The following is a 26,569-nucleotide window of genomic DNA, read 5'->3' on the forward strand; positions in this document are numbered from 1 at the left end:
GAAAGTAACTCAGTGACCATGTTCAATGACATCAGTTCCATGTTATCTTTCGTTTTTAAAACAAGTGATCCAAGATTGCCCACGCAGCCTTATACTCAGTATGAGTTCATTAAATGCAATGCAAGATTATCACTGTAGATATTAGTTCTCGTAAAAAAAAACATTTCCCTGGTATTATTGAACGGATCTTTCTATCAGCTACATAAGGTAAATAGTGGCAATCAATATACAAAATTATTTTATGTGCGCTGTTTGCTAAGTGTAACGTGCGTTATTTTTCATACTCGCCAGATTTAAATTACTTGCGCTGTACGAGCACGATCGCACCAGTGCACCTTAAAAGGCAAGGTCTGCTTGACCTTTTGCACAACCAGAAAAACATAAAATGTTATGTTCCAACATGGGTCATTGGCATTACATGTATCTTCAAAGGATCTCTTCTATAACAGTTTTTTTTTTTTTAATTGGAAGTACAACTGATATAATTCTATACTACTCATGCCAGGCTTTGTACTGCCTGCTTCTCCGTCTAGTCATGGCAGCTTTATTGCTTTCTGAATAAAACTCACATGATTATCATAACTGGTTTAGTAACTTGCTTGGCCATTCATGTTTTGTATGTGATATATAAACCCAAGTACATGTACCTACGAACCTTTGAATTATCTTCCAGGTCGCAAAATATTACATAATTGCCAGCCGATCGTTAATTTATACAGACTACAGATGAAAGCAAATTATATCCACCCAGTATATGAGACATACTGAAGCAGAAAAAGAAAGAAATGTTTTATTTAATGACATACTCAACACATTTTATTTATGGTTATATGGCGTCAGACATATGGTTAAGGACCACACAGATTTTGAGAGGAAACCCGCTGTCGCCACTACATGGGCTACTCTTTCCGATTAGCAGCAAGGGATCTTTTATTTGTGCTTCCCACAGGCAGGATAGCACAAACCATGGCCTTTGTTGAACCAGTTATGGATCACTGGTCGGTGCAAGTGGTTTACACCTACCCATTGAGCCTTGCTAAGCACTCACTCAGGGTTTGGAGTCAGTATCTGGATTAAAAATCCCATGCCTCGACTGGGATCCGAACCCAGTACCTACCAGCCTGTAGATTGATGGCCTAACCACTACACCACCGAGGCAGGTCATACTGAAGCAGATACATGTTAACAGAATGTACTGGCCATTGTATTAAACTTGCTTCTTTCCCTTAAAACATGTGAATTAGGAAGAAGACTGCATCGTCCTGGACAGTATTGGAGATCTTGAACAAGCCATACCCAAAGACAATTTGTAATGCCCCATGAACAGAATATGATAATGATGTATTGATAATTAATCACTTGTTTTAGATTTATTAAAGTTATTTGTTCGCAAACCGGACTATTATGATTTGATCATCACATCAGTAGAGCTAAACCATTAAATTGTTTATTATCATCAATCATTGGAACATCACTAGTTTTTACTCACTGACAGTAAATATTTTACAGTGCACCTCAAACTCGGACATGGAACTTTCTTGTTTAGTACAGGGCAATGTGTGGCAGGTTTCCTCTGGCTGCAGAAATGGTAGGGTCATCAAATGACTGACATCCCGTAAGTTAACTTATGATGAATTAATCAACATGTTCTAATGGTGTGATTAAATGGCTGACATCCCGTAAGCTAACTTATGATGAATTAATCAACATGTTCTAATGATGTCATCAAATGACTGACATCCCATAAGCTAACTTATGATGAATTAATCAACATGTTCTAATGATGTCATCAAATGACTGACATCCCGTAAGTTAACTTATGATGAATTAATCAATATATGTTCTAATGGTGTCATTAAATTAGACAAACTTCTAACTTTGATACAAGAAATGACTGAAAACATATGACAAAATTTAGTACATTTTCTTACTAAATATTCATAACATGTACATGTAACTCACTGAGATTTGTTATGTTTTTCAGTATATGGAGAAGCACCTTCCTCAGATTTATATGTCTGTGCTTGGTATCAGTTTGGTGCCAGTCCGAATAAAACGACAAAATTGTAGGCACCCCTCCCATGCCAATTGTTCTTGCAGAATTACTTTCTGAAAAAAAAAAAAAGAAGAGCACTGAAGATATGAATTAATTTTGTAACACAAAGAGTCAGCTAATGTTAAACAAAGAGGCCCAGAGACATAAAACGGTCACCTGGGTAAATTGTTAAACCCACCTACCAGACTCATGGAATGTACAACACACATGTTCCTCGCTAAGAGAATGACCAAATTCGTGATTTTGTTTTGCCATGCATTGGTGGTCGGGTACTGAGATTGGACCTAGGTTTCGGGTTGCACAATGGTGGCCCTATTCAGAATGTATGCAATGCATCAGCCGAAACCATACGTTATAGAGAATATGGAACATTTTCAATAAACACCAGAAATGCTGTATAGACAATAAAAAATCTGAAATTCCAGACTTTCATGTCCAATAAGGGGTCATTCATATATTACGTAACACTCAAGGTGGCGAGTGGATGTATATCCAAATGTTATGTAGCGTTACAGAGGGTGGGTGGGTGGGTTTGTGTACTGAACAGTGCAACGTAACACACTTTTTTTTTATTACTAATTAATTCCCCCCCATAAATGCTGTCACAGCGGCAATGTTTAACATACATGTAGGTAGTTATAGCTAGATGTAAACACACAATGATTATAAATCGAGTTGAAATGCGTATATCTGCGCTTTTTCAAATTGCAAAACAGTACACTAAAGTTATATTACACCCATAGAATGACTTGTTTGTGAATGGGGGTGTGTGTCTCCATGTGTTACATAATATTTTGGGGGTGTATGGGCGTTACAGGTTGTGGGAGGGTGTCTAATTTTTATAGCATTATGTAATATTTGAATGGCCCTAAACTGCAAGCATGAAAAGCAAGCAGCAGTAGTGACAACACTAGCTTCTGATAATCATGCCTGGCTGCTTAATGAACAGTGATAGAAATACATGACACTGTATGTATCACTGTTATCACACAAGTTATCAACTATAAAAGAATATGTCTATCAAATTAGGCATTTTGAAAGGTAAATATTGTTTGCTCACTTATGTAAATGTTTACGACTGAAACTTACTTGACTTTGTAAGATTGTTAAGGTTGTCCAGTGCCAGTTTTAGAACTGCTAAATGCTTCCGTCCACAAAGTGATATAACTCTAAAAAGTATATTGATGGAGTTGTGTTTCCCCAAATAGGATGCATTCACACCTGTAAAACACATCAATACAATCACATACATATCATATATGAATCTATTTCGTGATTTAGTTATATTTTTTCATAAAATAAAACAGAAAACATACATAAACAAGTAAAAGATCCAACAAACACATTTTCAACAGGAATCCCACGAAATGAATTATCTGGCATACCATAAAACTGATCAGTGAAAAAGAAACAACTAGTGATTAATCTAATTCTTAATAATAATAATAATAATAATAATTTTTTAAAATAAATGTTTGTGGCATCTGTGGATTTCTCTTCTTGATCAAGTGTTGAACTACGGCCCATATGTTTGACACCAAAAACAGTAGTTTCCCTGTATGTAAGAGATGCTGAGCTGTAAAAGAAATACAGGTATCCCTTTACTCTATACACTAAGTGTTGCATGCAATTATAATATTACGTCAGATTTCTAGCAAGCAAACTGTGAAGGGTCCTATTCATTATTTGTAAGGAAAAAAACAACCAAACACATACACATGTATCGTTGAATTTTAGAAGCTTTTGTACAGCTCATTCTAAATCTTAAAATCATATATAATTATTCAAATTAAAAACAAAAATATTTACTTGTCTCTAATTAATGTATGGTGCTAGTGCTAAATAACAGTAAATGACTTGATAAATTAACTTAATACTGAACATTTGAAAAGAACGAAGAAGGAAATGTTTTATTTAACGATGCACTCAACACATTTTATTTACAGTTATATGGCGTCGGACATATGGTTAAGGACCACACAGATATTGAGAGAGGAAACCCGCTGTCGCCACTTCATGGGCTACTTTTTTCGATTAGCAGCAAGGGATCTTTTATATGCACCATCCCACAGACAGGATAACATATACCACGGCCTTTGATATACCAGTCGTGATGCACTGGCTGGAGTGAGAAATAGCCCAATGGGCCCACCGACTGGGATCAATCCCAGACCAACCGCGCAATTTGAAAAGAATGAGAAACTGTCTTACTGTTATTTGTGTAGAGTTTGAAGACTTGGAGGAGGAACTGAAGGCTCTTTAGGTGGGACAGATTACTCTTGATCAGTCCAAGAGTCAGTGGCAATGCCTTGTTCAGCCGAGCCTTCACACCAAACTTGCGATCTGGAGACAGTTAAAACAAAACACTATTGTCATTTGTTAATCAGTTCTGAAACTGAATCAATCATAGAGGCAAGCAATGCATATGGTTAATGTAAATTAATAATTATTGTAATAAAAATAATTTTTCAAACAAGCTTTTAAGTAAAAAAAACTTTAAAACTTTTATCTTCAGATACTGAAGCCTGCATTCAGACCCGATATATGCATATACATATACATGTAACCAATTATGTAACACTGTGTAGATTTGTACACGGTAACACTAAATTTGTAAGAGTTATTATCATAAAAATATATTTGACCCAACATTAATGACATTAACAAAAACAATAAACCATCTATTGACTATACATACATGTACATTTGTATATGAAGACTATTTGATTATAGAATTTTTGGAAATAGACAAGATTTAATTTTAATAGCATGATTTCCCCCTTTGGGCCCCACCTTTCTGGCCTCTGTGGAGTAAGAATGACCAAATTAGTTTCTCCATGTGCCAAGGAAGCTTCCCACAAAATGTGGCTACAATTGCTCAAGTCGTTTTAGAGATGAAGTCGAAAATGTGAAATATCTACTCATGATGATGGCTGAAAACAGGCTGCAATATGGACTTGACTTACAATCGAGATTGACTTTCAGGCAAAGACATGGCCTCATGATGGACTGGAGAGAACAGTTTACCTTTATGGCTAATGCTACTGTGCACCAGATGGAAGCAAAGACACGGCCTCATGATGGACTGGAGAGAACAGTTTACATTTATGGCTAATGCTACTGTGCACCAGGTGGAAGCAAAGACACGGCCTCATGCTGGACTGGAGAGAACAGTTTATCTTTATGGAGGCAAAGACACGGCCTCATGATGGACTGGAGAGAACAGTTTACCTTTATGGAGGCATAGACATGGCCTCATGATGGACTGGAGAGAACAGTTTACCTTTATGGAGGCATAGACATGGCCTCATGATGGACTGGAGAGAACAGTTTACCTTTATGGAGGCATAGACATGGCCTCATGATGGACTGGAGAGAACAGTTTACCTTTATGGAGGCATAGACATGGCCTCATGATGGACTGGAGAGAACAGTTTACCTTTATGGAGGCATAGACACGGCCTCATGATGGACTGGAGAGAACAGTTTACCTTTATGGAGGCATAGACATGGCCTCATGATGGACTGCAGAGAACAGTTTACCTTTATGGAGGCAAAGACACGGCCTCATGATGGACTGGAGAGAACAGTTTACCTTTATGGAGGCATAGACATGGCCTCATGATGGACTGGAGAGAACAGTTTACCTTTATGGAGGCAAAGACACGGCCTCATGATGGACTGGAGAGAACAGTTTACCTTTATGGAGGCAAAGACACGGCCTCATGATGGACTGGAGAGAACAGTTTACCTTTATGGAGGCAAAGACATGGCTTCATGATGGGACCCCCCTCCCCCCCTCCATGCTTCAGTCACACTGAAGTTCCCAATATGATGGATGCCCCTCTTATATTTCTTCCCCATTTACTAAATAAACTTCCTGTGGTGGGTGCCCCTAATTCCTAGTGGAGAACCTCCCTACCAACTCCTAGGGCTAAATACCAAAGAGTTCTGTTTAAAAATAATTAAAATAAACTAAAATTGTTTACCGGTATATATTTTAGTATTCATTTAGGACAAGATGCAAATAAACTATAAAATCCCTTTTCCCCATTTGGATAAAGTCAAAATTGTCCCATTTAATTTCTGCCCCGAGTTGGGCCCCTGGTCTCCAGAGGCCGAACCCTGGGGCGGACATGCTCGAAACCCTCGTGGTATATGATTATGTTAAAATATTATCGCATTGCATCATGATGGACCAGAGAAAACAGTTTACCTTTATGGCCAATGCTGCTGAGCACCAGGTGGATGTCCATGAGGAGACCATCGGGCAGGGAGGGGCCGTTTGCAGAGTGCTTCAGCAAGTGGAAGAGAACTGTGCTCACACCACGGTTCACTAGCAAACTTGCCCGCTTTCCAACATCTGAAATAGTCATATTAGTGAACAATACCAAAAACAAACATATCAATTCACAGGTTTGCATTGCTGCTATAGGCATATGCTAAATAATGCTCAATTTAGAGATGAAACAACAATCTTTTGTTTACACAAATAAAAGTGTAAAATGGTTTTCCCCATCAAAAAAGGGCCACACTCAGTACAAGTTACAGTGACATTCTAATAGTTCAACAGTTACATTCAAAGTCCCATGTTCAACTGACAAATACAATGATTTCCTTTTAACGAAGGAGATGTGCTAAACAGGTCGGCTGGATGTTTCTGGAGAAAATGGTCATGATAAAGGGACATACCCTAGTTTTTAAACAATAAGGCATATTTTTCACTATTAGAGCCATTTATGATCACTGAAATCAAACATTACTTATATTTTATTGTTTAGATTATCCATTTCCATACAACTGAAGTGTTTCTGGTCATCCTATAATACCACAAAATGCATTTTTTATATTTTTAAAAATGCACATGCGTCTGAGAAGTAATGATTATTGAATCGTGTTTAATCAATTTTTAAGGGTATTTCAACATCACAGATTCTTGTTTCACTCTACTGTATCCAAATTTGCTGTAGGTTTGTAAATTAACCAAACTCAAGTGTCCATATTTACGGGTTGAAACTAGAGTCTAGGTGAAAAATATGCCGTAGTGTTTAAAAACTAGGGTCTGTCGCTTTAATGGATTCCTCAATACTGAAGATGCTTTCTTAATTAAGTTCTACCCGGCCCCTAGTCCATTTAAAGGATTCCTCAATACTGAAGATGCTTTCTTAATTAAGTTCTACCCGGCCCCTAGTCCCTTTAATGGATTCCTCAATACTGAAGATGCTTTCTTAATTAAGTTCTACCCGGCCCCTTCTGAAGAAAATTATTCATCCCACACCATAATAGACTACCAAATGTCAGCTAAAGTCCGAACCACACTTCCAACAACTAAGATAAATTGCTCTCCAACTTTTATTTACCATTAGATTTCCCCCACATTTTGTCCAAACAGAAATCTTGAAAAAAAGCCCATTACAATGACACAGATTCCAAATTCTAGATGATAACTACATGTATGTCACTTATATATTGACTTCGCTAAGTTTGCATAGGGCAAAAGGCATGTAATTTTGTGCTGGCTGCCATTTTGCCATTTTATGGAATATTCTTCAAAAGGGGTGACAGAATATAGCATAATCTAACAATGTCATAACGTGTTATGATATAAAAGTAATCGTGATGGCATCATATTAATTGTGTCACATACTTTGGAGGCTTCCACCCCTCTTGAAATGTATTCCATAAAAAAGTAAATTGGAAGACGGTGAGAAAATACATGCTTTTTGTCCTAGTTAAGATACATGTAGGTGCATGACATGTTTATCATTTGGTATGTGGAATTTGTATCACTGTAATGTTTTTTTTTCACAATTTCTGTCTGGACAACATGTGGGTAACATTTATCAGTAATTAAAGGTAGGAGAATATTTATTTCAGTTGTTAATTAACAATGTGGTTCAGACTTTAGGTTCCATGCAGGCTTGTCACTGCTGAAACAGTTTGAGTAGAGCAACAAAAAGCAAACCAAATGTTAAAATATATACAGCATATACTGCCAATACCACATTACCCATGTCATGCACATGCTCTACAGATTTGCCAATAAAATTAATCATTTGGTAAAAACAAATAATATTTTATGGTCATATAGTTCAAGGCATAATCTTTACATTTAAAAAAAAACCATATTGGCAAATATTTTGGGTGCGAAACTGTCATTATTCAACTTTGAGGGAGTTCCTTCTACAAACTCATACATTTTGACAAGTTAACCAGTTATAGACATCCTCAAATGTCTTGATGCTGCAAGTTTCATTATAACAAATGACTGCTAAAAGTAACTTCACATACTCTTAAAGACGTCAAATAAGATTTAGCTTTCGTTTAAATTTTGTGGAGATTTACAAACCTATAAATTTTTGAAAACTTCAAAGAATAACCAGATGTCAATATGGTGGCCATCTTGAATTTTTTAGTGACAACCTCAAAATGAGGATTTCCTAATATCTCAGCTTGTAGATTACCTAGTCATAATTCCAAATGATAAACATACTTTGTCAGGTCTAAGGAATCCAATAGTGCTGATTACAAAAAGAAGGTACAGATGTGTACCTTCAATTGTATAACACATAAAGGCTATGGTTGTTGACCAATCCCATCTATTAATATTAACATAAATAAATAGGACTGAATTTACAAAGCCTGTTTTGTCTTACACGTGCGTAACTAACTACATTTACAATGCTTAAACACCTGCGTTTAAGAAAAAACAGGCTTTGTAAATTCGGCTCATATTCCTGATTTCAACCAAATTCTGAAACTGGATGAGATTTACAAAAAGCAACACTGTGTATGATATGAAAGGAAGAATGGACCTTGGAAACAAATTATGACTCAGGGCTAATGATGCAAAATGTGTCTGCATGATTTGGTAAACTGAGTGTCTATAGACAGGAAAGTAATTTAATATATCCATGGATTATGTTGAGTAATATGTTATTTACAATACACAATAGTTCGGTGCTGGTATAGTTCTATTATTGACCTGTGTGTGGTGAAAAAATATCAGAATTTCAACCTGCATAGGCAAGTGTTTTACTTGTATTATTGTGCCCTGCACATATGAAGAAGACAAATATCGATCTCCATGATTCAAAGTAATATGTGGTGTTAGCCGATACCATAATAATTAGGATTGCATATTTTCACGAGGGCAAAAGAAAGCTACATGTATAAATACTGCACTGCAGACTTCAATTAGGAATAAGTGATCTAAATGGCCATAAATTCACATGCTTCATTGAATAAAATCCATATTGTACATGTGATCATTATGATGAAAATTCAGAACATTTACTGTTAATTTGCCTGGATATACAACAGAGTGCACCAAACCTACTTACATGTACATGAAGCTAATTTAAATCATGTAAATATCAAAACATTATTATTTGGCGCTCCCAATTTAACATTAGCAAATATAGCCTCATTTCCTTCTACTAATTTCATTTTATAATATTTTATTTTTTATTTTACTACATCTAGAAGGAAACGCACCATTTGTTATAAAGCAAAAAAATTACATACGTGATTTTCCAATCAGTTCTATGAACATGCTGACAACATTGTGCATAATAACTTCGTCTCCCGTGTTCTGGAAAAAATGAAAATAAAAAACTCCATGTATTGTAACAGTTGTTTTTCTCTGTTCAGGAATACTTAAGTTAACCTCTTACCCACGGTGTACAAACGTCTGTAGGAATGAAAGGAAAACAGAAAAAAAGGCATATTTATTTCATGACACCTCACCACATTTTAAAGTACAGTCTATATATTTACGAAGCTATCTTATGACACACCTCATCGGTTTTACGATATAAGATAGAAAGAAAGAAAGAAAGAAAGAAAGAAATGTTTCATTTAACAATGCACTCAACACATTTTATTTACGGTTACACATGGTGTCAGACATATGGTTAAGGACCACACAGATAATGAGAGAGGAAACCCGCTGTCGCTTCATGGGCTACACTTTCCGATTAGCAGCAAGGGATCTTTTATATGCACTATCCCACAGACAGGGTAGTACATACCACAGCCTTTGATATACCAGTCATGGTGCACTGGCTGGAATGAGAAATAGCCCAATGGGCCCACCGACGGGGATCGATCCCACACTGACCGTGCATCAAGCGAGCACTGTACCACTGGGCTACATCCCGTCCCATTTTATGATATTGTAGAACTAAGATAGCTTTGAAAATATGGGTCGAGCTACATGTATTTAGTCGAAATGTTTGGTATACTGGTATATTTTGATTCAAAGAGGAAATAATATATGTACATGTATGTATTACTACAGTAACCTTAGTTTGACACCCAACAGCCCATGTGTTTTTCATGCTGGTGAATTGTTAAACATCCGTTCATTCATTCATACATGTAATACATAATACATGTATCATTGTATATATTGTGATACAAACTGCATGTACTTGTTCTGATATACTTGGTAATGTCTGTATTTCAAGCCCCTTGTCATTATATAGCCCAATCTCTTAGATTTGACTGCTTTTCTTAACTGTATTCATACATGTACATATAAATGGGCAATTCCACGACGAAGCGGACAAAGATTAAAAATTTAAATATCAATTATTTTAATGAATGAATGTGTTTTGTGATCAACAATATGCTGAAGTTCATGGATGAAAAACACAAATTGCCATTGAGGTCTTTGCCACAAAGATATCGCATACTGAATAGGCACCTATTATTTTGACAAATAAATACAATAAAAGCATATTTTTTAAGGCCATAATACATAAATTATGCTTTATACAATCAAATACAGGTTGCATATATATGTAATAGCATATCTAATACCTACATATTACACCCACTGCAGTTACATAATATGATATGTTATGTTTGTAATTCTTGGTCAAATAGACCACCTAACACAATGTAACGCGAGTAACCAAAATAGCATTTTTTTCCTCTCTATAATTTATTTCTTGTTTCTAACAAACAACACTTGATATTTTCCTACACTAATACATACTACAGGTACTGAAACCACAGATTTTTCACAACAGTGATATGAAATATGTCTCGGATACATCAAAAATTGTAACGCTATTTGGTAATGGCTAAAAAAATAGATTATAAAGAAAAATAACAGTTTTTAAATGTCAAACTTTTACTGAAAAAAACATCAGAAAACCACACAAATTAACTGAGTAAATATTACCAACAAATTAAACTTACAATAAGTTAAACAATGAATAAATTAACCATTTTCAGCAATTAACGTAATTTTTTTAGAAAATTGAAATTTGAATTAAAACAAAACTTTTAAAAAAAGTAGAAAATTTGAGATGTCCATGACTGTTGGCAATATCATTCCACTCTGCACTGTCCTTTAAAAGGGTGAATGGCACGGATTTGGAATTGGTTGTTTTCATGTGGTGCACACATCAAATTCCAGGGACTGTAGTAGCACTTTTGAATGAGTATGCCATTCACCCTTTCAAAGGACAGTACAGAGTGCAATAGTCCCAATGCAGTACCAAATTTGCAAGATTCTGAAATCATGGGTGGTGACTGTTACATGTATGTTGTTGAATACAACAGGACATTGTTCCCAGGAAAAGTGATTGACATCGCCTTGCAGACCGTGTATCAGTGATGGAACCAGCAGGATGTTATTGGAAATGGCCAAACAAGAGAGACAGCATTAACTCTATGAGGAATAATAAAATGATTAAGGCTCTAGACAAACCTGATATTGCCAACAGTCGTGGACATTTCAAATTTTCTACTTCTTTTTAGAGTGTTGTTTTAATTCAAATTTCAATTTCCTAAAAATTCAAGTTAATTCCCGAAAGTGGTTAATTTATTAATTGTTTAACTTGTTGTAAGTTTAATTTGTTGGTAATATTTACCCAGTTGATTTGTGTGGCTTTCTGATGTTTCTTTCAATAAAAGTTTGACATTTAAAAACTGTTATGTTTCTTTAAAATCATTTTTTTTTAGCCATTACCAAAAAGCGGACAAATTGTAATGCGAGTAACCGACTATTTTGATAACCAAATATGAATTAATTAAACAATTTCAAAACTGTTACATAAAGATACCTAACAACATAGCTATACACCAATATATTCACTTTTATCATAACTGTTACAATATGAGGAGACTTTGGATTTTAAGTGTGTTCATTTTTTGTAATGCCGATGTTTACAAATTCACAGTATGAAAACTAATCATCATATTTCCTTTTTCTTTTCTTTATAATATACATTGATTATTTAACTATAAAATGTAATAAAGAAAATAAGTGTTGAATGTATAATTATTAATCCTGAGCAAATCAAATGAATTAGTATGGTAAAAATGTAACGTGAATAACCGTGGAATTGCCCAAATATAAAAAAGGAAATGTTTTAGTGAGAAACATTTATTAAAACAGCAAACTCAGGACAGTCCCTTTAAAAATCAGTTGACGTGCTGCAAGTAACAGGGCTCGAACTTAGCGACGGCACCGACGGCAATTGCCGTCTTTGAGATAATAAATTGCTGTGGGTTGGGAGCATCACAGACAGCACTTTTATGCCACTGGATAAAAATTACTGCCATCAGTAAAACTCCTCAACAGCAGAAAAATGAATATAATCTACTGTACATTATCTGCCAGTGTTTAACATTTGTACATTTAAAATATGTTTATATCAAACAAATTAACTGAAGTTACAGTCATATTTATTTGCTGTGAAAGTGACCTTTTAAAAAATTGCCATAGGCAGGTTCAAAATTGCCGTCATTAATTTGTGCCGTTTCACCCACGGCAGTTTAAAAAACAAAATGTTGTGGGTGACAAATGCTTATAAGGCCTGGTGCAAATAAAGAGTAATACTACTTGAAGCCAGTGTTGGGGCACTGATAAAAATATGAGTAATGGAAATATATTATTTTTCTTGATATTATCTACATGTACATCCCAAACCTACAGACAAAACATGTTTCAAATTTCAGAAGAATCAGTCAACAACTAGCAGAATTATCAACATGAACATCTTCATAAACTGCACCAAATATCACTATTTTTGAGTGACACACTTATAATTCATAATAGATTATTACTAATATTAGTGTTATCCTTTATAAAGCAACAGAATACAAATATTTATGATATAAATCACATACCTAACTTGAACAAATGTTTTGTTACCATGACAACAGCTATACCGGGATATTTTGACAGTATTTTCAGTTAAAATGGTCAAATGAAGCCAAAAATCACTAAATTGCTTATTTCTAACATTTATGGATCGGTACTTGAGAATTGAGAAGATATAATAAAGAAAAAGGCTTTATTGGATAATACTGGTCATAGACTACAATTTCCCAACATTACTAACCATCTTCTGTACATAACACTTGCACTTGCAAATGTGTCCCAACCATAACGGTACAGTTTCCAATCTACATTATGCCTCCTGCATGCAATATTATGTGGCTATACCTGTATGTGTTCATTTTAATTTTTCAGCTTTCCTTAATGCATGTTAATTTACCATCTTTTTATTTCAGAGACTCCGCTTTCTCAAGATATTACTCGTAGAGCATGCCGAAATCTACATGTCCCAACCATAATAAAATATGTCCCAACAATAATGGCTATATATTACTAACAAACATCAAGCTTGATGGCAGACAAATAAAAGTTTTTTTATAAAATAAAACATGTACCCCATCCAAAAATAGGCAGTGTTCGAGATTAAAAATTTTGGCCACTATCCCAGTTAGATACTAACGTTTCAAAATCTGGTATCCCTCCTGAGAATTTAGTATTATATGACATCCCGGTGGGATACTGGGTTCTTGAAATTCTGGTATCCTCGAGATATCGGGATACCGTTAATCTCGAACACTGATAGGTGATTTTTTTATTAGTAAATAGAGGATAATAAACGAGTTACCAGTTATTATCAAATTTATGTCCCGAGTGAAATAATTTTCACTTGTCACAAGCTTTAGCGAGTGATATAAGTGAAAATTATTTCACGAGGGACATAAATTTGATAATAACTGGTACCGAGTTTGTTATTCTATTTATTACCCCAGTTATTTGGGTTTTTTTTAAGCCTACTTGTATATCAGCTACACGTCCATGTATATAGAAACAACATAATCTACTTTACTATTCTGCCGCGACTGGGTATTGTTATAACTTTGTATTTTATTCACGGTTCACAGATAATTTTCAAAACCCAAACCCTAGCCCTGTAAAAAAAAAATCTGTAATGAATTGCATTAAACTACTATTTTATAACAATTTAACACTGAAACCAGAAAGACGTAAACACAAACGCTTTAAACTACTTGACGTCATTGTGTGTGCTTTGCCAAATTGTGATGACATCATATTTAGTACCAACAAGGTACTTGGTTTGTTGGCGTCAAATCGTCCAATAGTAGTGCAAGTTAAACCAATGCATGATAATTTCTCAGTGAGAAATTATTATTTTTATTTTCCCCATTATGAGTGTCTGCTGGGGTAATAATAATGGATCTTTTATATGCATCGTCCCACAGACAGGATATTATCTTATCTTTAGGTATATAACAGGGCAAGCTCTGGCACTCGCAAAATTCGCCAACTGTGAATTTTGAAAGCAGTTGGCGAATTTTATTTTAGTTTGGCGAAATAATTTCATGTAATAATATTAATTTTTTAGAAAATAACTGACTGTATGTCTGCAATTTTTTAAGTTTAATAGACAATTTGGCAAACTGTTTTGCTCACCCAGAGTTAGCCCTGTATATAAGACAGCTATCCCATGAAAGAAAGCTATATGACTTGTATAAAAGAAATTTCTATCTTTCATAGGATATCACATGCTTGCGCTCAACATTGTAATATATGACATCATATTAATGCAAGATGGTGATGTTAGGTCATTAGACAACAGAGAGAGAGAGAGAGAGAGAGAGAGAGAGAGAGAGAGAGAGAGAGAGAGAGAGAGAGAGAGAGAGAGAGAGAGAGAGAGAGAGAGAGAGAGAGAGACACATAGAGGCAGAGACAGACGAGAGAGAGAGAGAGAGAGAGAGAGAGAGAGAGAGAGAGAGAGAGAGAGAGAGAGAGAGAGAGAGAGAGAGAGAGAGAGAGAGAGAGACACACACACAGAGACACAGAGACAGAAGACAGACAGACAGAGAGAGAGACAGAGAGAGATGTCAACTTTTAAATCAAACAAAATATTCCCTACAAAATCAAAAATTTTGTAGTGGGGTTGTGGTATCAACAGGGTTCATACACTTGTAGCTTAACCAAATTCCAGGACATTTTTTTCAGAATTCCAGAACCATTACACATGGAGTAACACTGGATCATAATTCAAACAGATGAACAGTAAGTGAACTATTGAGTGGTTATGGGTTTGTTTAAACCTGCATGGAGCATGTCAGATTATTTATGTTTAAAGGTAAGAAAGAAAACAACAAACTAAAAAAAGAGGGGGGGGGGGGGGGGGGGGGGGTATTATAAAGCAAATAATGTCAACAATACCTGATAAAAAATATTTATTTGATATATTTAAGTGACACCTGCAATTAGTGGCAACATCATTCACAGGTCACCAGTTTTCGAGGGATTTTGGTGGGGAGTCCTTTTCTTGTCTTATCTGTTTTTTGCTCACACATAATCAGGCTGCTGTCACTGTATTAAAATTAGTTTAATGTTGGGCGTAAAATAAGAAAGAAAGGAAAAACAAAACAACTGCAAAACATTATTGAGTGCTTATTCTGCTAAACTCGGGTATGGCAATAATTAAAGTTAACCCACGCACGCGCACTACTGCATAGAAAAACTAAAGGAACTCTGTGATGATCGGATCCTGATTTGGGGCCAGATCAAATGTTCTAACCGTGACTACAGGAATGGGACAAGAAAGTTAAGAAACCTGTCAGCAGTCACCCCTTTAGACACAGATAACATATTTTCAAATTTGCAGTACATTTCCAGGATAAAGTGCAAAAATCCCAATTTTCCAGGACTTTCAAGTAATAGACAACAGCTTCCTAAAATTCAAAGATTTTCAAGGAATTTATGGGTGCGTACAAACCGTGTACCTAACAAAGACTATGGATAGCACACTGTGAATGGTCAAGAAGTAAATATGACAATAGAATTATCTACCTGCAGTGTGGCAACCAATGTGTCAACATTGTTTGATGTCTTCAGAAAAAGATCACGATGAAGTTTATCTGCAAGGAAAAAGATATTTATAATTAAGTAATCCAGGGTTTTATCAGCTATGTTTATAGAATCAGCACCTCTCCCCACCATTCCCCAAAGGCTATGTCATTTTTTATTCCCATTTTGGAGTAAATAATTCTGAATCTGAATGTAAATAGTTCCAATTTTTATTATTATATAGAGATATATTTTGAAAAAATACATACCACTAGACAAACACCCCTTCCCTCTCCTGTAACATTTAAAAGTGCAAAACAGATATATTAATTTGAATAAATACAAGTACATGATATTATATAATATTAAATTATAATGAAAATTCCCAATTGTTTTGTAAAACAATTACTTCGTAAGAACATTGGACGAAACAGCCCCTGGTTATTCAACAAGGATCAATAAGGTGGCAACATTTCACTTAAATGACTTGACACTAAACAAGTGTGGTGAACAGTCCAAATGGCAAAACCATCCACTCGCAATGGACCCCACACTTAAGGCGTAGTGGCCCACTATGCTACATTGTGTATTCCTCTGGGGAATCCCCTGCAATCTCCAGGTTGTACAACCGTCTTCATGTCCTGAACCATCAACATCTTGAATCAGGGTGGAAGATGTAGAAAATTCCTGTTGAAATACGCAAGATTGTGAATCATGCAAAGGCATTTCTTCAATTATATTAATACTTCTGAAGTTGCCTTCCTACATCGTCATCCCAACTGGTGTTGGTTTCCTTATATTTCGATGCTAACCAATGCAGATACTGTACGGCTATTATGCAAGCCAAGTGACACTAATCCGATGATTGCAGGTCACGTTCGGTTGACCAGTCCATAGTATTCTTCACAGGTTCTCAATGACATCTCTGCAGCGTTTGGGTTGAGAAACCAGAACTGAATCATCATCCGAAAAGTCCTTCAGTAGGTGAGCACCCACAAACCAATCGTAACAATTGACTGGTCCAGTGTACAGTCTTTAGGCCAATGGATCCACAATGGAATTCCGATAATCCAACAGAAAGATGAAGAGTACTGATGCTCTAACTTCTAGACATATGACAGCAGTGTGAATGACCCATGGTCGATCCCAGTAATTGGCTACATTTTGAAGACTCATGAAATGAGGAACACCAATTCGATGAAACCAAGACGAGAAGAATAATAATTTTTTTTTTTTTTTTTTAAAAGAGAAGTCTCTTGATCTACCGCCAGAACCCAATGCACCAGTGACCAGTCGATGTCACCAGATCCTCTGCTTGCTTTGTTTGAGCTGTTATGGTACCTGAGGTGGAAGCTGTAACTAAACCGTAACTAAAGTAGCAACCGGAAGTGAAATCATGATGGTAGTAATAGTATCTTCCTTTAACCTTGGAGATTGGCTGCATTCCGACGATCCATGTGGTGATCAGCATTGAACACCTAAGATCTGTCTTCTAACTTCTCGACCGATGCCGTCGATCCATGAATGACCGTGGTGAACGGCTACATTCCTGGGATTGATGATCTGAATCATAGCACCCTGTTGTTTGTCTTGATCTTCCCCTCAATCTGCACTCTGTACATCTAGAACAAGCCGACCCGGAAACCATCATGGGAGTCTTTACAGGAGCCGACATGGAGGCCATAACCAGAACTGTCACTGAAGTAGAAGCTGCAACCGTAGCTGGAACAGCCATCGGAGCCATAGCTGGGACTGAAGCAGCTCTCTGACCAGAACTTGATAGGATGGAATGGGTCCTGACGGGACCTTACTGGTTGAATCATCAGGTTGCTTGGACTGCTACGCAATGGTAGCCAAGACAGAAGTCTCAAAGGGAACCACCACAGGAGCTGGTATGGAAGCAGCCACGATGGTGTCTAGAAGACGCCGACCCTGGAGCCATCACAGAGGCCATAACTGGAACTGTCACTGAGGCGGAAGCTACAGCCGGAACCAACGCCATATAACTAGAATAGAGATCAGAGCCAAAGCTGAGACTGAAGCACTGATGGAAGTCAAAGACCAACGTGTCTTCCATCATGCGGAGAATGTCCGCAGCTGAGTTTGTGATCGAAGGCTGAATCTGAAACTGGTGGAACGATCAACCTGGAAGTCTCTGAAGCTCATCCTGATTCCTTGGCCTGTGAAGAAGAACCTTAAGTAATCTTCAACTGACATCAAATGTGATATTTTAGACAGCTGGTGGCTTCAAGGTTTACTTGATTGGTTTTATATGACAATGTAGTATACAAGAAAGTCATGCCAGTATGAAAGCTTTGAGCCAGCATATTATTTAACTTTTGTCTTGACCTCTATAATCGGGCTGTTCCATTTATATAAATTTGGCATTTGGCTCAAAATTTTAATTACGCCATTCCACTACACAGTACATGTACCTCAATTGTTGTTGTTACTGGTACTTAAAAAATAACAAAACAAAATACAATAATTTTCTAAAATGTCTGCTTAGCTACATGTAGTTTCTGCAACTGTACCTTGAGAAGTAATGATCTGGTAGAGTTTTGAAGTGATGTATTTTATTTGATGTATGTCTTCTGTACTTTGTTTCTTATAAGGTTTGGTCCCCGTTTTTTCCAACATCTGCATCAAGTTAGAAACACGAGTTCTAAAAAAAAAAAAAAAAGCAACATTTTATTAACAATTGAAAGGAAAAGAAAATCAGTCAAAAGTAAATAACATTTCACAATTATATGAATGTTAGAGATCAATGGATACATTGTTAAAAGAACATATTTCTAGCCCAAAATATACTGTCACCTCTGCACAAGAATTCATTCATATACATTTAAGTTTGTCTTTCATTGGACTTCCAAAAATAAAGAAAGCAGCAGTACAATTTTATTTTATAGCACATTAGATGTTTGCCATACCAGTACCGGTACATGCATGTGTGTACATGGATAGCAGCTGGGAAATGTTGTTGGGAACCAACCAATCAATTTTTGATTTTTAAATTATATTTTTTATCCCAGTGCCCCCTTTCCTTTCTCTCCTTTGAATTCCATCTGATTTCTTCCTGATCTGGCAACTCCTCCTATCTTTCAACTTCTTTCACTGTCCACCTCCACATCCCAGTCCCTCCAACCGTGACAGGTGCTTGTCTCTTGTGGCTATATGTGCCACACACCGGTTCCCCATCAGCTTTTAGCTGTGGGCTTAGTCTGACCACTTCAGGGAGTGTAAAGTAGTTACTTCTGGCATTGTTAAGAGGCACTTGTAACCACCTACTATGCACCCCTACTACCGGCAGTCGTTAGTGCCGTGGGTCAGACCAGCTTTATTAGCAGCAGAGGACAATGATGCCAGGTGGGTGCAGGGATATACACAGAGACTGCACCCGTGGAGGAAGTTCAGACAGGTAGGCGATGGTGTGGACAGCTCAGAAGACAGAGTCAGAGGAAATTGACAGAAATGGTTGAAACAGATTGAAATCGTGGGAGAAATTGGAAAGTTTTTTGTATTAAGATAATGAGAATGATTGGCAGAGGGTGATAGATGAGAAAGATGAATGAATGTGTGAGCCAGCTTTGACAGGATTTGAACCACTGTCGTCAGCTTGATTGTCCAGCAGCTTATCCATTAGACCACAGAGCTCGAGCATTTCAACTTTTGATTATACCTATTGGTAAAATTAGTACCGTAAGTTGTAGGGTCCATACTGATAAACATGATTGTAGGTACATGGTGTTTATAATTCAAATCCTTCTTATGTACATATACATATTTATAAATAATAATTCTAACTGATTGTGTAATTGAAAATTGATTGGTTAAACAGTTGGTGCAAAAGTCAATTTAACAGTTTAATATAATATATATTTATTATATACATAGCAATGAAATATATAGATTTACTGAAACCATAAATTTTAAGTGATAATTGGTGTATAATTTTAGTTACAGTGAAAATACAGAAATCTTATTTAAATATTTTTCTGAACAAATTCCTGATTCAATTATCTCCCTTGTAAAATATTACATTAATTATTGAGGTCAGTACTAGCTAGTGTCACTTCATAATTTTTAAGTTTGATGATTACCAAAGCATCTGATCGTATTTGAAAAAAAAAAAAAGTAATTTAAACAAATTAATGTACCTATAAGAAATGGATATGATGCTATTTAAACTTGATTGAGTACTATATAGCTAAATAATGACACATTGTTGTGTCGTCGAGTGTAGTTAAAGTTTAACTTGTTTGATACATGTTTTGTTTATGTGGGGTTTTGGGAGGATCGCTTTGTCAGCTGCAGGTATGTTTGCACAGCAGTATTATTAAATAAATATTAATTTAATAATTAAATAAAGATCATTTTTATTCTTTCTTTTTTTTAAAAGTCCATGGTTAAGTAAATTGAAAAGTTCCAATAGAACACAGATATCATGGTGTTACGTATTTTCGATAGGATAATCGAAAGATATTTTATATAATCGAAAGATATTGTCAACAATTAGGAAATATGTATATATATATTTATCCCGCAATCACTGTATTCATTGGCAAGATATGATGACTAGATAAATCTCTATATTTTTGGTCACTTTCCAAAAATATAGGTCACTCGACTCGAGTATTTCAGACTAGATTTTCAATAAACATACTATTTAAATCATTTATTTTAGTACAGTAAATACAAATAACTTTACGTTTTGAGATAACAAATTTGTATATGTATTTATGAATTAGAGTTTAGAAACGCTTTTTCAATGTGACGAATGTAGCCAGTGTCTTACAAAGAATGACGTCATGTATCTTGTATGACGTCATACTGCAAAAGCCATGCTAGGTTGACGATACTCGATTTGCGTACACAAAAATGGATTAAATAATGATTTTCTGAAAATTCCTGTAGCATTACAGGATAAAAGAAATAACTGGTTACTGTCTTAAGATATCGGCTTTATCCTGCTCAGGTTCTAACCTTCGCAGGATATAAAGCCGATATCTTAAGACAGTAACCAGTTATTCCCTATATATATAATAATAAATAGATCATTTCAGTGTTTTTTTCACTGTGTGAAAAACATATTTTCACTCATTGCTGAAAATATGGTTTTCACACATTACTCATCGACATAAACATTGTATTCGAAAAAGAAACATGAATACAAAGACCAACATATTTACATCAACCTGGAGGAATAATTACAGTTAACATTTTTATAATTGATCATCACATTTATCAAGCTAAACCATTAATGATTTTTTAATTATATAATTTTCGATTAGCAGCAAGGAGTCTTCCACATGTATATGTATGCATTGTAAGTTAACCTGAAACTGAATGCTCTGCAACACTTACGTTAACTGCAAGTGCAAGCACCGTAAATACATTTTATTTTATACCTGGTTTTTGGAGGGATACATGTATATAAGAAATAGACATGAGCATAGTAAGGTGCCAAAAAGTGGAGGGGGCACACACACACACATATGTATATAAATACAAGTATAAATATATAAAAAACATCACTGCTCTCACAAAGTGGGAGGCACATGCCCTCCTTGCCCCCCCCCCCCTCCCCCATACACTTTCTACGCCAGTGATACAATATTATATTTGTGTCCAGTAGACACCATTTACTGCGTCTTAAGTCTTAAAACTCATTTAAAAATGTAGTTTGCTTATTAGATACATCTAGAAACAACTCATTGAAATGTAAATGGTATCTAATATTTGCATGGCCACTCATGCATGTAGTAATATACATACATGTATTCTCACACTAATTTGGGCTCAACAGGTTTTCCGTCTATTCTATAGGCACACAAAGGTCTTTTAGTCTTTTTAATAATAGCTGGTTTACAAAGAGCTGTTACAGCACATGCCTGTACATGTATTTAGAAATGCATTTCAAGTTATTTTAATCTAATTACATTCCATTGATTTTGGGATGAACTGATGTGAGGTTAGCGAGTTTGTACTTAATTTTGCCTTAATTTGACCATACCTATTTTGGGCACACACTTTATCACCTTACCTTTGGTGCAATCTAAAGCTCTAGATAATATTGCAGATTAGTGCATTTCATATTTATTAGTTCCTGTGGGCTAACAGGACATTTTCATTTTAATAATAGTATTACATACGATAGTACATGTAAACTATTCAGTGGAATTTCATTTTGAGCAATCAAAAACATCATTCTGGTGCATTAATGAAACATACAATTTATCTGGACAAGTGAAAATATTGGTGGACAAGTAGATGTATTTGTCCAGTGGACTAGTAAAAAATTCTGCTTATTTCTATCACTGTAACATCCCCTGCGCATGCTGTAACCTCACTGTGGTGAAGGGGTGTAACATTCTCTTTGAGAATGGCCAATACAGCACAACTTGAAATTTATAGTAAAAGTCAGTATCTATCTGTGATATTTGTCTTTTTGCACAGTTCTTTACACTGTGTTTTTATTTAAATCTTGAATTTTTATATTGATGTTGATCATCACTTTATTTGTTTGCATTACCATAGTTTGACACCCAATAGCCGATGTATTTTTCGTGCTGGGGTGTCGTTAAACATTCATTCATTCATTCATTCATTCATTGTATACAACATTTTGTTCAGACAATTACTGTATTTAACCGGAAAATTTTATACGGGTACATAAGTACATGCATACTTGAAAATATCAAACCTTGAAAATATCAACAAATTCCACAACAATTTACCGTCCTACATGTACATGTACCATATTATGCAATTGCAATTGATAGCTCGGTTGTTTAACTTTAATAGCAGCGTTGAAATGGAAGCTGATGACATGAAACGTTTAATATTGATTATCAAAATTCTAAACCATGAAAATAAAAACACTCTGATTTTTATGTTTTTAGTCATCAAACCACAAAAATGTCCGGTTATAAATATATGGTATAACCTATTGGCATAAACTAACATATTACTGAATCACACTTACATGTATGTACATGTATATTTAAATTTATAATTTTGTTTCTGAAAAATGCACACATTTCTAGGATTCATTTTACGATGGTTAGTAAGAACTGAATCATGCAATAATTATTAGCATGGTACATGTACATTTAGCCAATAAGTGATATTTTTTCAGTAAAAAAATATGCAATCTAATTAAAATTAGCTCCACTGGTTAATTAATATTACCTGTGGATCTAACAGTATCCAATTGACCATTCATTCGACCAATCAAAACCTTACTTGCCAGTGATTTGAAAAGAATTTGAAAACATTCGGGATTATGCCGAAGGTAAAAGAAATGATTCGGGTGAATTACGAAGTATGCCGGAAACTAATTTCAATATAAAATTTGTTTCAAGACGAAAACAAAACCGTGATGGTACAGCCATAAAATCTGTTTATACTAGTATACAATCCAGAATTTATTACTGCACTTTTCCCCCTGCTTTTTAATGCTGAAATAGACCAACAAGTTTGCATATTGCATATAAATAGTCTTGCCCGATATTTTTATAATTTGTAACACTATAAAAGGTAAAGTGTAATTGGTCGATATTTAAATTGTTATTTATTGATGAAATGTCACCTGGACATGGGAGTCCACGCAATGCTGTTAGATCTACTGGTAGACCAGAAGAGCTAATTTTAATCAGATTGGAAAATATGATAAATCTTTTCCCTGCTGACATTGACCAATTGGGAAATGACACCCATAATGCAGCGGTCCACTGATGTTTGCATCTAGATCTCATAATGGTGATGACAGAACTTACCCGCTTGACTTGTCAGGACCTTTCAATTCGTCCACAGCAGACATTTTCTGGTTCTTTAGTCCAATGTCACATCATCAAATACACTGAAGGACATTGCCTGAAAACAAAAAAAATTAAACATGCTGTACCGGTATGTCATTTAAAATATAAGCAATTAATTTCTGCTTCTCACATTATCATCTGGAAGAAAAAAGTAGAAACTAAGAAAATGTTCTTGACTACATGTACTTCTAACTATAAAAACTTTAACATGCCAGCATATTTTAGAAGGCACAAAAATAGAATTCAACCACAAAGGATTATTTTGGGTACACAGAAATATGGATTGATCAGTTAACAATGTTATTTATAATGTAATTACATGCCAATTACAGGGTTTCTGCCAGAAAGAAATTTTGGGGTATGGCACTATGGAACTGAATATTTACAATGTGTGTGCTGAATGCAACCACAGTCAACAGTGGGTACGGGGGTCTCCCTCAGAAAGAAAATAGGTTAGGTTTAGGGTTAGAGTTTAAAAAATCATAATTGTGTCAAAAGATTTAACTGAAAAAAATTAAATCTACAAAAAATTTGGGTATGCCCCTTACCCGTTTTACCTTCTGGCAGAAACCCTGAATTAGTAGAGCTGGGCAGTGTTGAAATTTTAGGTTCGATATCGATATTAGTAAAAAAAAAAAAATTATTTACCTTGGGGTCAGTACAGTATTCAGTATTGACACATTAATTAATACCAATACCGAAATCAAGTAGTATTTTCAGTATACTTTGCTTTAAATGCAAAAATTAAATACAAGTGTATATTATACTGTACCGTTACCCAGCAGCGTACACTTGTTATATATATATATATATATATATATATATATATATATATATATATTATATATATATATATTATTGATGGAGGTGACTTTAGTACCGTGATTTACGAAAAATCTAATTAAAATGTTATTTTCGTAGTGTTATAGGATAAATAGAATTCACTACTCATGTTTATTAATACCAATATATGTAAAATGTCAACCGTGTCTAGTCAATCAGTGTTTGTCTCGGCTGAGCATCAACAAATACTGATTAACATGCCTCAGTTGACATTTTCTATATTAAAAAATACTTGTGACGAATCCTCTATTTACACTTAGTCTAGCAAATTATGATCATCAAACGAATGTTGTATCAATTGTTGAAAGTTACTTATTCTTTACTTTTCAGTTGATAGTTTTGATTTTTAAAAACCGTTTTGAAGACAATTTTTAATTGTAAAAATAAGAAATAAATTGTTGTAATTTTCGAACTAGTTTGATTTAGAGTATCGATATTGTAGGCAACACGGCATTCAACACATACTAATTCTGAAAAAAAAAGAGGTAAAGTTGTGAATTAAAAAAGTTTATTTCATTAAGTTTTCGTTTTATGTGGTTACTGTCTGAAGATACCTGCTTTGTCCATCTCAGGTCGAATGGCAAATGCTGCTCGGCAGAGCCTCGGGACATTCGCCATTCTAATGTTCGCAGGATAAAGCCTATATCTTTAGACACCAGTTATTCTTAATGAACTAACCAAATGTTGTCTTTCCAAATTCGAACTTGTTAACACCGAGCTGAATCCATCAACCAATTCCTAGCAGTCAATTACGCTAGCAACCATTTTTAGCAGATACACATGGCGATGTTCTAAACGCCGGACTAGTGTATGCCTCTAGATTATTACGTATTTTTTCCCACACATTCAAACTCGTCATTATTCACCATGTTCACTAAAGCGGGTGTTGGTAAAACGCGGACAGGACCGGAACGGAATAACAGTTTCTGGCACGAGTCCATTAAATTTGAAGATGGTTTTTTTCTGACACGAGTATTAAGAAAATCAATCCTTGTAGCGAGCTTCAGACTCGTGTCTGAAAAAAAAAAAAAAAAAAAAAAAAAAAAAAAAAAAAACAACCCATCTACAAAAGGACGAGAACGGAAATATTTTCTAGTTGAATTATTTTTATAATTTTAGTGTAATTATTATAAAATTCACTGCATTTTATTTTTGTACCGTGACGTCACTTCTTTACTCAGCTAAGCCTAATGTATATATTTAATATTACACTCAGTTTCGAATACTCTCGATTTTACAATACTTGACCATGCAGATATTAAAAATAATAAAAAATAAAGAAAACTGTAAAAATTTCTAAGCTACAGTGTGAATATTAATAATTTGCATAACTGTGAGTTTAAAAGTGTGAAAGAAAAAATACACGTATCTAATCGAGTACTAGTCCGGTGTTTAGAACGTCGCCATCTATGTCCGCTCAAAGTGGCTGGTAGTGTAATTGACTGCTAGGATTTTGCTGCTAGATTAAGTTCGGTCTTGTCAACAAACAAAACAAACACCAGGTGGCGTATATTAAAAGCTAGAGTTACCTTCCTTGCTCAACCACTGGTGCACCAAATGAATTTTCATATCCGATAAAGTTAACTTATTAGCAACGTATCAACATAAAGGCAGTACTCCACTAAACATTGTACCTCACATTTTTCTACTTGCAAGAAATTAGGGAGGTGTGTGTGTGTGGGGGGGGGGGGGGGGGGGGGTAAGGGTAGT

General features: G+C 35.2%; 1 protein-coding gene across 2 annotated transcripts in view; it reads right to left on the reverse strand.

Annotated features, from left to right (window-relative positions):
* LOC121383428 (cytosolic carboxypeptidase 1-like) overlaps positions 1-26,269 on the reverse strand; it is a 76,293-nt gene extending 50,024 nt beyond the window's left edge. Inside the window, exons 1-9 of one of the 2 annotated variants that reach the window (XM_041513449.1) lie at positions 25,538-26,269; positions 23,975-24,071; positions 18,731-18,861; positions 16,200-16,267; positions 9,584-9,650; positions 6,273-6,419; positions 4,268-4,399; positions 3,146-3,277; positions 1,963-2,109 (exon numbers count right to left, since the gene is read on the reverse strand). In XM_041513449.1, the coding sequence (XP_041369383.1) occupies positions 1,963-2,109; positions 3,146-3,277; positions 4,268-4,399; positions 6,273-6,419; positions 9,584-9,650; positions 16,200-16,267; positions 18,731-18,861; positions 23,975-24,018 (868 nt within the window). In that variant the 5' untranslated portion in view covers positions 24,019-24,071; positions 25,538-26,269. Of the gene's footprint in view, positions 1-1,962; positions 2,110-3,145; positions 3,278-4,267; positions 4,400-6,272; positions 6,420-9,583; positions 9,651-16,199; positions 16,268-18,730; positions 18,862-23,974; positions 24,072-25,413 lie in introns of both variants that reach the window. The other variant, XM_041513457.1, reaches the window with a different exon arrangement.
* Positions 26,270-26,569: the final 300 nt, after the last annotated feature.

Source organism: Gigantopelta aegis, chromosome 2, assembly GCF_016097555.1.
Source record: "Gigantopelta aegis isolate Gae_Host chromosome 2, Gae_host_genome, whole genome shotgun sequence".
Lineage (NCBI taxonomy): Eukaryota > Metazoa > Mollusca > Gastropoda > Neomphalida > Peltospiridae > Gigantopelta > Gigantopelta aegis.